At 43.0% G+C, this 12,910-nt stretch overlaps 1 protein-coding gene across 1 annotated transcript in view; it reads left to right on the top strand.

Moving 5' to 3' along the window:
* Window positions 1-12,910, top strand: part of LOC308286054 (contactin-associated protein-like 4) — a gene marked incomplete at both ends in the record, with an annotated part of 156,979 nt that overhangs the window by 118,293 nt on the left and 25,776 nt on the right. Inside the window, 2 exons of the mRNA XM_080727016.1 lie at window positions 3,759-3,998; window positions 9,493-9,717. Coding sequence (XP_080583142.1) covers window positions 3,759-3,998; window positions 9,493-9,717 — 465 coding nt within the window. The remainder of the gene's footprint in view (window positions 1-3,758; window positions 3,999-9,492; window positions 9,718-12,910) is intronic.

Genomic DNA, 12,910 nt, shown 5'->3' with positions numbered 1-12,910 from the left:
ATGGCTTGGGTCGAGGTCGCCTTTCGCCCTTAGGCGTCTTACTGGTTTGTGCCTATGTTCTTTGCTTCTTTTTTTTGTAGAACTGCCGATCCAACCAATATGCCCATATCTCCATTAGCCTTATTCACCTGGCAGCCATGTTTGAAATTTGCATTGAAACCGGGTGGCAACTGGGGTGGCATTGCATTAACTTTAATGGCAAGATGGCCGCTGTGTGAATATGGTCAATATACATGGATCTCCATATATGGGTATCAGGGATCTCCATATATGGGTAACTGGTCCGATATATATTAATAATGAATTCCGTCCTGTTTGAATTCCGTCCTGCACGACCTTGCCCGTCGCTTTTCGCCCTTAGGTGTCTTACTGGTATATCTTAAAAAATATACAGGTATACTGTATATCTTTCATAATTTACATCGTAAAAGTAGCTAGCTACATTGAAGCTACAATGCTGGTAATGTGGCTGACATGCATGAGTGATGAGTGAATAAAACGTCAAAACTGCAAATGAATGAAAAATTGTACGGACTATAGCTGCACTCAAAACTCATCATGTTGTGTTATTTCTATGGTGATGTGCCACGGTTTGTAAAAGCTACCCAGCTACATGCTGAAAGAAAATAGCAACTACTCGAAAGCTACATCATTCTGAAAGCACTGAAGCCAACCAAAAGCTACTGGGAAATGTATACCGCAGGTCACCGAGTGCAGCATGCATTTTGTTTAGTATGTTCTCTTGCAACTTCAGCAAACATCATGATATATATTTGAAACCTCCACTCTGTAAATACCTGTGCGTTGCCTTTGATGTTTACTTTGATCTCTAGCTTCACTGGGCCCCTGGTACTGCTTTTGGTGCTCTGGCATGTGGTCCCACATGTGCTTTAGTTATCGCCACGGATCTAATGTAGTGAGACCGAACTCGTAAACGTTAGATGTGTGAGGCTGTAACCGTTGGGGACGAGCTTAAAACTCACTCTCGCTCCGAGTCAACGTCTGGCAAGAAGAACCTCCCTGACGGGATGTTTTTTTTATTCTTCATTCAGCGGTGCTTCCTGTGGTTCGGACGCTTTGGTGTGAGGAGTTGTTTGTCTGCTCGTGGGTTTCCAGGCTTGCACGCTGCCTTTGATGCTTTCTTTGATATCTGTGTCCCAAATCTGTAGCGGCCGTACCGCTTTTGCTTTGACGCCGCGTCGTGAGGATCTGTTTCAGTGCATGAGCAATACCCCGATGGCCCACTGCTATACCTGTTTTTTTTTTTTTTTTTTTTTTTTTACGCCGGACAGACACCCATTTTGAGATATTTGCTTTTAAAAATCCCTGCCCAAATCTCTAGTAATTTCATCAATTAAATCCTGTTCTGGGGCACAACTTCAGCAAAAATAGCAAATGTATAGAGCTCAAAACACAAAGCTCAAACAACGCGTCACAGCATGACACATTGTGAGCTTGTAGATCAGCTCTTTTCGGCGAAGAGTTGTTGAGGGGGAAAATACCTAGTATAAAACCACTTTACAGCAAATGTATTCCCGGGGAAAGCTTTTACAGAAAATAACCGATCTACAAGCACGCCACGCTGCAGCGCGTTGTAAGCTTGGAGATCAGCTATTTTCAGTGAAGATAGCATCGAGCGAAAACAGAAAATACACTTACTGTAGAGTCCTGAAGGATGTGTGTCGAAGTGTTTAAGTGGTGGTGCGATCTACAAGCTCACAGCTTTGCGAGGCATTTTGAGCTCGTACTGTAGATACATTTATGATTATTTTGGGGGGTCACGGCCTGAAATGGTTGAGAACCCTTGCGTTGGAAGAAGCTTCAACTGAGAACGTTCCTGTTGTTGTTGTTGGAGGTGTTGTTGTGTTCTCCTGACACTTCTCCTCCTCCTCCTCCTCCTCGTGTGCGTTTCACTGCCTCGGTCCATGACGGCAGGATTCCTCCAGAGTCCTTCTTCACTGGAGCTGCAAGCTAACTGGAACCTGCAGCTCCGTGAATAATTACTTCAATATCATTATTTCCCCAGCGGGTAGTCTGTCATCTTTGATTCACATTCATGATCAACACAAACTCAACACTCCAGCCGTGCCTAAATTGTTTCACCAAAACGAAGAACAGAAGTCTGCACACTGGGTCATGCTCCAAACGTTTATTTGGTTCGTTTTTACAGCATTGGACTGAACCGCGTCTTCATCAGATTGATTTACCCCAATCAAACTTGAATTTGTAATGAATGTATTATTACTGATATTCAGATAATATCTATATATTCTGAAGCAGAAACTAAAATGTAACTATATCGTCGTTGTCGGGTGGAAACCTTGTATGTCCAAAACTGTTCGTTTGGAATTATTATTTTAAAAATGATCTAAACTAGTGAAAACAGCCGATCTACAAGCGCACAACGCCTCGCACAGCGAGGCGTTGTGTGCTTGTAAATCTGCTGTTTTCACTACTTTTGTGCAATGGCCTTGTACGATGAAGCAGGGCTTTACTTTGCGAAAAAATGTACACATTTGAAACTTGGAGATACGAGGTTTCCGCCCGACAACGACAATATTATAGTTACATTTTAGTTTCTGATTCAGTCACATGGCATTAATACACGATAAATAAATTACCACCTATATAGTGTCACGCTAGTTCTATGTTATGTATTGCTCACAAGTTGACGGTGCTCTACTCTGTACAGACTCTCTCCACACACAGATGCACAGGATAACGTTGACCTTCAAAGTTTGTACTGAAGAAGTAGCTTTTATAATCTATTGAACAAGTTCTTGGTGTCACACCAATGGTGTGTATGTCTGAAAAGTAATAGTTTTTTTGTGTACGTTGAGTGTGCGTTCGTGCGCGCATGTGTGTGTGTGTGTGTGTGTGTGTGTGTGTGTGTGTGTGTGTGTGTGTGTGTGTGTGTGTGTGTGTGTGTGCACACACACAATGCACGTGTGTGTGCGCGTGTTACAGCCAATACACCAGGTGTTGTTGTTGTTGATGAGGACACAGTAGAGAAGTGACCTTTTTGGAAGTGGGTTGTACATTCGACCAGAGTCTGTAAGAGGCATTCCTCAACACGCTGCTCAAGTACTAATATTTTGAGGATGCTATTATACAGCTTGGTTACAAATGCAACCAAGCTGTATTGTGCTGTATTGTGTTCATAGCTCATAGCTCACAGACTAGTGTGTACTGTGTACTCTGTGATAAATGGCAGCAGTCGCCATATATGGAAGAGACGGTGCTTCCTGTATCCGTGATTCGTATCCTGATTCTGAAACACTTGTTGTGTTTCCCAAGTTTGTGCATCTGCTATTGTTTGTGTTCAATAATTTCTTAATAATAACTTTTTTTTTACAACAAGGGTTCATATTTGAATTATTGTAATTAGAGAAAAGAAAAGATGAGTGTTAAAATGTGTTAAAATGTTTTCATTTACTGCTTTCTATCGTTAAAGTGATTTTAGCGATTTCAGTATGTGCATGGGGGCATGCTTATAAGTGGCTAAATATGTATTTTTAAACACAATAAATCTAAAAAATGTAAATATGTAAAAAAAAACGAAGTTGTCCTTGAATGAAATATGAATGCAAATAAAGATGTTAATTGTGTGGACGTGTGTGTGTGTGTGTGTGTGTGTGTGTGTGTGTGTGTGTGTGTGTGTGTGTGTGTGTGCGCGTGTGCGCGTGCGTGTGCGTGTGAGTGTGTGTGTGTGTGTGTGTGTGTGTGTGTGTGTGTGTGTGTGTGTGTGTTGCGGTCAGGAGGCACAGCGTCCAGACAAAAGGGTTTCCGGGGCTGCATCCGCTCGCTGCAGCTGAACGGCGTCACCCTGGACCTGGAGGAGCGGGCTAAGATCACCCCCGGCGTGCGGCCCGGCTGCCCGGGACACTGCAGCAGCTACGGCTCACTGTGCCACAACCAGGCCCGCTGCGTGGAGAGAGCCAGCGGCTTCTCCTGTGACTGCGCGCCGTCGGCCTACACCGGAGCCTTCTGCAGCACAGGTTAGAGCACTGGTTCTCAACCTTTTCAGGCCGCGACCCCCAAAATAATCATATTTTAACTGGGGACCCCCCACGCTGACGAGCACTAAGAGTTGAGTAATTACATTTTGTATTTAACACGGTTTTATTGTGAAAATTGCAGATCTACATGCTCACAACGCCTCGCATGGCGAGGTGTTGTGAGCATGTAGATCGTCTGTTTTCAAGATTTCTGCCTCTAATATTTGACAATTTGACCAATGTTTAATTTGAAATTTAGAGGTTTAAAAAGTCCTTAAATTGTCACTTTAGAAATGTGCAGATACCCTCTATACACTTAAACTTTATGCTGGTTTGTTTACTGTTTTGAGAACAATGATGCACATTAGGTTAATCATCTGGGGAGCCCTCAAAATAATTTGGGGACCCCCAGGGGGGTCCCGACCCACAGGTTGAGAACCACTGGGTTAGAGCACTGGTTCCCATACGCTGGGTCGGGACCCATTTGTGGGTCGCGGATACATTTTTACAATTTGTTTTTAATCATTATTATTTCAATAAACATTCCCAAAAAAGGTAACATTTTCATGAATTAAAAACAAAATTCAATGATTTTCTTCAGTAATTTCATGAAGAAATCAATGAAAAATCAAGAAAAAAAATCATAAATTAGAACATAAATGTTTATGAAGTAGTGGAAATAGACGATCTACAAGCTCACAACGTGACACAATGTGTGCTTGTAGATCTGCTATCTTTGGCCTTCCATCTGGTCTTTGGTCTGCCAAGGGGTCTCCTCCCAGTGGGATGTGCATCGAGGACCTTCCTAGGAAGGCGCTCGGGAGGCATCCGTACTAGATGCCCGAACCACCTATAAGCTGACTCCTTTCCAAGTGAAGGAGCAGCGGTTCTACTCCAAGTCTCTCTTGGGTGATTGAACTTCTCACCCTATCTCTAAAGGCATGTTTTCATTGCAGTTCCGGAATTTTTCCTGCAAAATAAATAATTATAATTAGCATAACTTGGCAGGAGTTTCGTTTTTTGGGTTTTTCACATGCCCTCATCGGCAACAAAAATGCTGGTATAGGCCTACATCGTTTTCACTTAACCATTGTGACGGCATGAAAACCAGTGTTGCCAGATTTTGCGAGAGAAATAAGCAGCTAGGTGTACGAAAATAAGCCCCAAAAAGTGATTATCTAGGCCACATGACACGAGCACTTTAAAATTATACGCATCGCCGCATTAGCTACTTGAAAATTGCCGATCTACAAGCTCACAACAAATAAAACGCAACCAGCAACTACCAAGCAACTTTACGGAAATCAAGCCCAGAGTCGCTTATAATTAGCAGACATGGCGGCACCACACTGAATCTGCGTACTGCAGACAGACACAGACCGTTCGGTTCAGTGTCTCTTTCTCTCTCTGACCCACCAGACCGAACCCTATGGATTTAACAATTATTCTTCATGCAACAACAACACATAAGGTTTCCGAAAGGATCGCTGATGGAACATGTTGTAGCTGTGTTTCTTTTTCACGCAGCAGCGGCGGCACCGTAAACGATATGACCAGACTCGACGCTCGCTGCTCTGTAACACATTTAATCATCACACAACGAAGACGAGAAACTAGGCTATTAACTAATGAAGCTTGCAGCTTTCATCACAGCATAATGTGCGCATCGCGTCCTAGTGAGTCTCCCGTTCTCCAGACGGGACTTATATCAAAACCCACACAGCGTAATTAAAAATAGGCTATAGAATAAAATACGTTTGAACCATGAATTGATCTTGCAAGAGATTGCATTTCTCAGCACCGCGGCCGTATAGGGTGGAGACTGGAGAAAGAAATAGACTTCTGTCTTAGTTCTGTGTTTGGCTTAGTAAGCTTACATTCAAATGCAATATGGATTCTAGCCTAATAATTAATCCCCTTGTGATTGTGAAGCTTTCAATCCCAATTACAATGCTTTAACTGTTAATATGGGCTCCTTGCACGCACCTGCTTGTCAAAAATCACGGTATGCCGTTTTCAGTGGAGGGAAATTTGTATTCTTATGGTACTTCCAGCTAAAATTACTAGGTATTTTGCCGTGACATTTCGGACCCCAAACCCCCGGCACACAAAATAAGTGGCCGTTTTCACATGGCGTGAATTTCAAAATTGCCTTAATTTTTGAAAAAACTTCCAGAAGTTTTGCTTAGTGAAAACGGGGCATAAGGGCCACTCTTCTGAGAAAACTCATTTCAGCTGCTTGTACCAGTGAGTGACTTTCAGTCATGACCCACACTTCATGACCATATGTGAGAGTAGGAATGAAGATTGCTCGGAAGACAGAGAGCTTTGCCTTAATTACTCTTTTTTTCTTCATAACAGTGCGATTTAGTGACTGCAAAACATTTAGATTATTGTGCCTTTTCAGGTTGCTGGTCTACCATTAATAAGCTTGCTGTTGTGTTTTAGTTGAATGTCAGCTCTAAAGCTTGGTGGGCTGTAAATGCCACTTCTAAATAATAGACGGCACCATGTTGTTTTTTATGTTTCATATTTCTGCAGAAAGCATTTACGAAACGTTAATGTATGCAACAGGACGTCTGGAAAATGAAAAGCACTGTCGTGTTTTGAGAAGTTTGATAGATAGCACTTATACAAGAGACTTTATTAAAGATAAGAGAAAAAGAAAGAGAAAATGCCATTATATCGTTGCTGTCGGACAGAAACCTCTTATCTCCATATTTTAACTTTTGGTGTTTTTTTTCCGTAAATTAAGCCCTCTTATCATACTACATCGTCACATAAAAGCAAATGTAGCAGATCCTCAAGCTCAAAACGGGGCTCCAAACGACACGTTGTGCTTGTGGATCTGATACTTTTGCTGTTTTTTTTACTTGAATCCTGAAAACCAATGGTTTTGGACATACAGTATGAGGTTTCCACCCGACAGAGACGATACACTCCTTGATTGCCTGGGGGCCTCCTGTGGCCATGAGGCCCCGAGTGGCCGCTTAGCTCGCTCATGCCTTTAGGCCAGCCCTGCTAAGCAACGTGTAGTCAAACAGAGTTAGTACCGGTATATCGTCGTTGTCGGGTGGAAACCTTGTATGTCCAAAACCATTTGTTTTGTATTTATCATTTTAAAAATGATTTAAACTAGTGAAAACAGCCGATCTACAAACAAGTTGTGTGCTTGTAGATCAGCTGTTTTCACTACTTTTGTGCGACAGCCTTGAATGATGAAGCAGTGCTTTACTTTGTGAGAAAATGTACAAATTTGAAACTTGGAGATACAAGGTTTCTGCCCATCAGTGATTGTCACTGACGGGCCTTCCTTGCTGTCGGGAAGAAACCCTCTTATCTCCATATTTAAAGAGGTGGTGCCATAGTGTTGTGCCTTTTTTCCTGTTTTCTATGTGTCTATGGAGTTAACATTACTCTCATAGACCCCCAGGTGTGGTTATAATATGCAAATATGTCTTCCCTGTGTATTTTTGGTTACTTCCTGAAAACAGAAAGCCCAACATTGAAATACACTGACATAATGACATCATAATATCATTCCCTCCCCTTTTTACCACTACACAACACCCACCCACCCACCTGACAACCATGAATACTTAATGAACATGTGGGTGGCCACATAAAAATCTAATTTTAACACTTCTGTACACTTTTTGGAGAAAAGAAGTGTGTGTGTGTGTGTGTGTGTGTGTGTGTGTGTGTGTGTGTGTGTGTGTGTGTGTGTGTGTGTGTGTGTGTGTGTGTGTGTGTGTGTGTGTGTGTGTGTGTGTGTGTGAACTTCTGAAAAGGATTCAAAGCCTACACTAGCCAACTAGTAAAACTAGTGGAACCTTTATGTAGTATGTGAGGGGTCTAACTAGGGTTTTTTCATGATTCTGAATCCATTGCAAGCATTTGTTTTGCATGAAAAACATTGCTTGGGCTAAGAATGCACCCCACAAAACTGTGAAAAGTGATGACTCATCACTAAACCATAGGAAAAAGCCTTTTTATCTGATCGATTTCTGTTTTCCCATTTCCTAGCATTCCCCATGCGCACCAACCCCATTGAGATAAACAAGTGATCGGATAAAAAGGCTTCTTATTAAAGAACACAGAGGATTTTTTTGAGAAATCCGAATGTTGGTGTAGTTGTAGGGGGCTAAATAAGTCGCTCTGCCCAAAACCATGCAAACCCGGGAACATGGCGGCCGGGGCTTGGTCTCTACGACCACACGAACTAAGGACTAATGAAGGACAACTTAACCCAAAAGCAGCCTCCCCGAAGGGCTCAAATCATACGTTACACACAAAACAAAGAACAAACAAAATGGTCGGATCAGCGTGGAGTGCCAGCTGGTATGTGCGCGTCTTGCGGATACCCAAGCTTGTACAAGTTCCTGTCCCCCCCGAGCCCCCTGTGATTGGCTGACCAAGTGCCCGCGGTGCTCGGGCGCGAAGAGCAGGACCAAGGTCCGCTGGCCTTCGCGCCGCTTGCAATGTAGTAGACAATAACTGACATCTAAGCATAAAACGAGCGCTCCCTTCCTAAACACGCTTGGTAATCTGCTAGACGCGGTATGTGCAACTCAACGAGGACTGCTTCCTAGCCGGCTTTATCGTCGCATGGCGGGCCCGTCACCGGCTCGCCAGCCAACCGTGGCATCCCACGTCACTCTGCTGATTGTGAATGGATCGGCTCCCGCACCCAACTCATCCCCCGACTGCATTGGAACACAAGGTCGCGAATAATAATAATAACAGACAATAGGAATGCATAGTAACAAATATAATGAAGGTCGTCTCTGCCGTTACAGTCCCCAGTTAAAATATGATTCCTTTGGGGGTCCTGCAGGGACGTGCTGGGCCCCTGATTCAGCCTGGGAAAAAGAGTTGTAGAGGCCCTCATTGCGCGCTATAGAGAGAGATCTCTCTCTATAGCGCTGCTGCTACTCAAAGATTTGCCATTTCAGATCATGACAAGTGACAAGCCAGTGGGCCAATTACATGAGTTATATTTCGCTGTTGTCGGGTGGAAACCTTGTATGTCCAAAACCGTTTGTTTTGTATTTATCATTTTAAAAATGATTTAAACTAGTGAAAACAGCCGATCTACAAGCACACAACGCCTCGCACTGCGAGGCGTTGTGTGCTTGTAGATCGGCTGTTTTCACTACTTTTGTGCGACAGCCTTGTATGATGAAGCAGGGCTTTGCTTTGCGAACAAATATACAACTTTGAAACTTGGAGATACGAGGTTTCTGCCCGACAGTGACGATTTACTTTGTTGGCCGCCCAGACCCCAAAATGGAACGAAGGCCGACATTTTTTTTTAAATGTATTTATTTTTTCCTAATGGCCGGCATGGAGTCCAGGCCGGGAATGAACCGGCCGTTCGGGAGTTGTCCCGATTTTCCCAATGGCCAGCACGTCCCTGGGGTCTTGGCCTGTAAAAGGTTGAGTACCACTGCCGTAAACGTTCGTATGTGCCGCTGTCTCCCTTCTCCTCCAGAGGTGTCGGCCAGCTTCAAGTCAGGGACGTCGGTGAGCTACACCTTCAAGGAGCCGTACGAGCTGAGCCGGAACAGCAGCACCCTGCCCTCCTCCATCTACTCTGACGTCACCCTGCCAGGGGAGAACATCTCCCTGAGCTTCAGGACCAGCCTGAGTCCAGCGCTGCTCCTCTACGTCAGCTCCTACTACAGAGAGTACCTGGCGGTGCTCCTCAACAAGCATGGTGAGATGCAAGGGTTGTCGCAACAAATTCTGGGCCCATGTGTACAAGGATTCACTGCAGCCCCCCATGAAGCAGTGATAGCTGAGTGGTTAGTGTCCATACCTAGGACTCTGGAGGTCCCAGAGGTCGCAGGTACGATTCCACGCTCCAGCTATCACTGCTCCCCTTCCCTCGCGCTCCTTGTGGGCAGTGCTGGGTTAAGCTGAAAACTGAATTTCCCTTGTGGGATGATGTAGGTAAATTCTTCTCTTCTTCGAATGTTCTTCATAGGGGGAGGGGGGTTTAACCCATTTAGACTGGGAAAGCATTATTTTGTGCTTTAACTATTGAAAAATAGTAGATATACAAGCTCACAGTGTGGCACCGAGTGCCACGCTGCGAGCTTGTAGATCTGCTATTTTTGAAAAATCATGAACATTTGTGCAAGTCTTTGAATATTTCAAATCCTTCTAAGGTTTTTGGAAGAACCTATGTTTCTGGTTCTTCTGTCAGTGGTCCAGGGACCCCCCAGAAGCAAATATTTGAGTTACAAATGTTCGCCTTTAAAATATATTGGTCTATATTCAAAGACTTGCACTCGGCCACGCTGTGAGCTTGTATAATCTGCTATTTTTCAATAGTTAAACATTATGGGTTAATACTAGCTCTGGTCCATAGCGTTAGTGGAGTTCTCCCTAACGCTATGTTCCTCTACCTCCGTATTCTTTGGCAAAACCGGAAAACCCCGCCGCCTGGTCCGGAAATAACAAAATCTGTTTCGCCCCTCACCAAACTAAAGGTATCAGTGGACAGTTGAAAGCTTACTCTACTTATTGGACGCGGTCTGAGCCCCCCACCACACGATTAAAATACATTTATAGGGCAAAATGAAAAATATTCCACCGGATGGAGACTCCATTTCTTCTCGTTTTTCATTATTTGTTGTCGCCATCAAGGTGCCAACTCACTACTGCCGCGCAGGTCGACCGAATTACACAGAGCAGCCATTAGTCTCACTGGGTGTTATTCAACTCTGCGACGTTGGAAGCGTTGTTTCGTCTTCAACCAGGAAGAGTGTCTCCATCCGGTGGAATATTTTTCATTTTGCCCTAGAAATGTATTTTAATCGTGTGGTGGGGGCTCAGACCTCGTCCACTAAGCAGAGTAAGCTTTCAACTCTCCACTGATACCTTTGGTTTGATGAGGGGCGAAACAGTTTTTGTTATTTTCAGACCAGACGGCGGGGTTTTCCGGTTTTGCCAAGGAATATGGAGGTAGAGGAACATAGCGTTAGTGAGTGAGTGAGTGAGTAAATTTAGCGAGTGAGGGAGGGAGGGAGTATAGTGAGTATGTTTTGTGAGTGAAAAAGGTAAAAGCCATCAAATGTACTGAAAATTGGAAATACTCCAGTAAAGTAAAACTGTTCTGAAGAACAGTACTTAAGTAAATGTACTTAGTTACTTTACACCACTGCTCCTTGAGTGTCCTACTGTTGTGGGTGAACTACTCCTTTAAGTGCCTTTCCCATCGACCATAATAGACATGTCACGTACAGGAGTAGCGCCAAAAGTGAGTACAAACTCCACCAAAGTCAAACAGTAAACAGATTGGGCACATGCAGTGTGCTGAAGGATAGCCTCATGATGACATTAAGCCACTTAACACAGAACTATCCAAATTAAATCTTCTCTCATGCCTCCAGGTTGTTGTTTTTTTTCTCTTATACGTCTTTTCTATCGCTGCTGCAATCATACCCACGCTCTGCCCTGGCACGCACAGAAACTCACTCAACCACTTAAGCTCTGAAGCACTTCACTCCCTCTCCAAGATTACAAAATGCATTATCAGTATGCAAAGTGCTCTTGGAAAAAAATAATTATCCCATCTTGGTACACGTGCCTCTGCAAGAAGAAGATTGGAGGGTACATGTCACTGTAATGAGATTTGATCATGTGCAATGCAGTATCACACCTTTTTGCTTCTTGGAGTGAGAATTGTGCACCTGTGCAGAATAACAAATAATTAATAATGACTTTATTACAATAATTATATGTAGACCATCTCCTACCTCTCCTGTTAATCGACAAAGTCTCTTCGGAATCATATACACTTAATTATTATTTATGATTAATTTACTATGTAACAGGTGCTTAGGCCCACTTATAACAGATAACCCCTTGTACATGTCCCTGACACCATTGCAATTATAAATAAGTTAATCACTATAGTTAATTATATACCTTAACTATAATTAATTGTAACTGTATAACATAAGCATGAACCCCAGCGTCCTATATGGGAATGTCATAATAGGCAAACATTTGGCAAACATACCACATTTACAAGCTCACGATGCTTCACAAGACCTGGTAATTATGACGTGCAAAATAGGGCCCATAGGATCTAATTCAGCCTGACAGCAAGTCGCAGGTCTAATTCCCGTTCCCTGTGACCTTTGCTGTGTGTCACTCCCTGTCTCTCTCCCTCTGTTTCCTGTCATTCTAAACTGTACTATCCAATAAAGGCAGAAAACCCAAAACATTTCCTAAAAAGAAATGGATGTAATGGAAAATTACAAGCATTTCTTGAGGGGATAAAACCTTGTCAGAGCTGTACTCACAGATGGCAACAAGTGTATTTCCTGTAAGAAGGGATGCAAACAACCCTACTGTATTTTGATTGTCTTAAAGGACAACTTTGTTTTTTTTACAACAAGGGTTCATATTTTAGATTGTAATTAGGGAAAAGAAAAAGTGAGTGTTAAAATGTTTTAATTTGCTTCGTTCTATTGTTTTATCGCGTTTACCGTGCTAAAATGTGGGGCATGCGTACGCATGGGGGCATGCGTACAAGTGGCTAAATATGTCTTTTTAGACACAATAAGCCAGCAGTTTCTTTATTGCTATTTACAGTAACACTTCTAGCCCCCATAAGTCACATCCAACCATGAAAGTTTGCGTTGTATCTTGGGAATGGGCTTATTCTGTGTAAAATTACATATTTAGCCACTTCTATGCATGCCCCCAACCACTGAAATAAGAATCTCTAAAACAATAGAAAGAAAGAAATTAAATAATTTTAACACTCGTCTTTTATATTCTGTAATTACAATCTAAAATAGATTTTAATTAAAAAGCTAAAATTGTCCTTGGCTTTAAGTACCAGATCTTATGCCTTAACGTAAAGGCCTGTCCATACTGTCAATGTCAGTGTC

This window comes from Nannobrachium achirus, assembly GCF_963921795.1.
Source record: "Nannobrachium achirus genome assembly, chromosome: 5".
NCBI lineage: Eukaryota > Metazoa > Chordata > Actinopteri > Myctophiformes > Myctophidae > Nannobrachium > Nannobrachium achirus.
The sequence above is the reverse complement of the archived record's forward strand: the minus strand, read 5'-3'. Positions and strand labels throughout refer to the sequence as shown.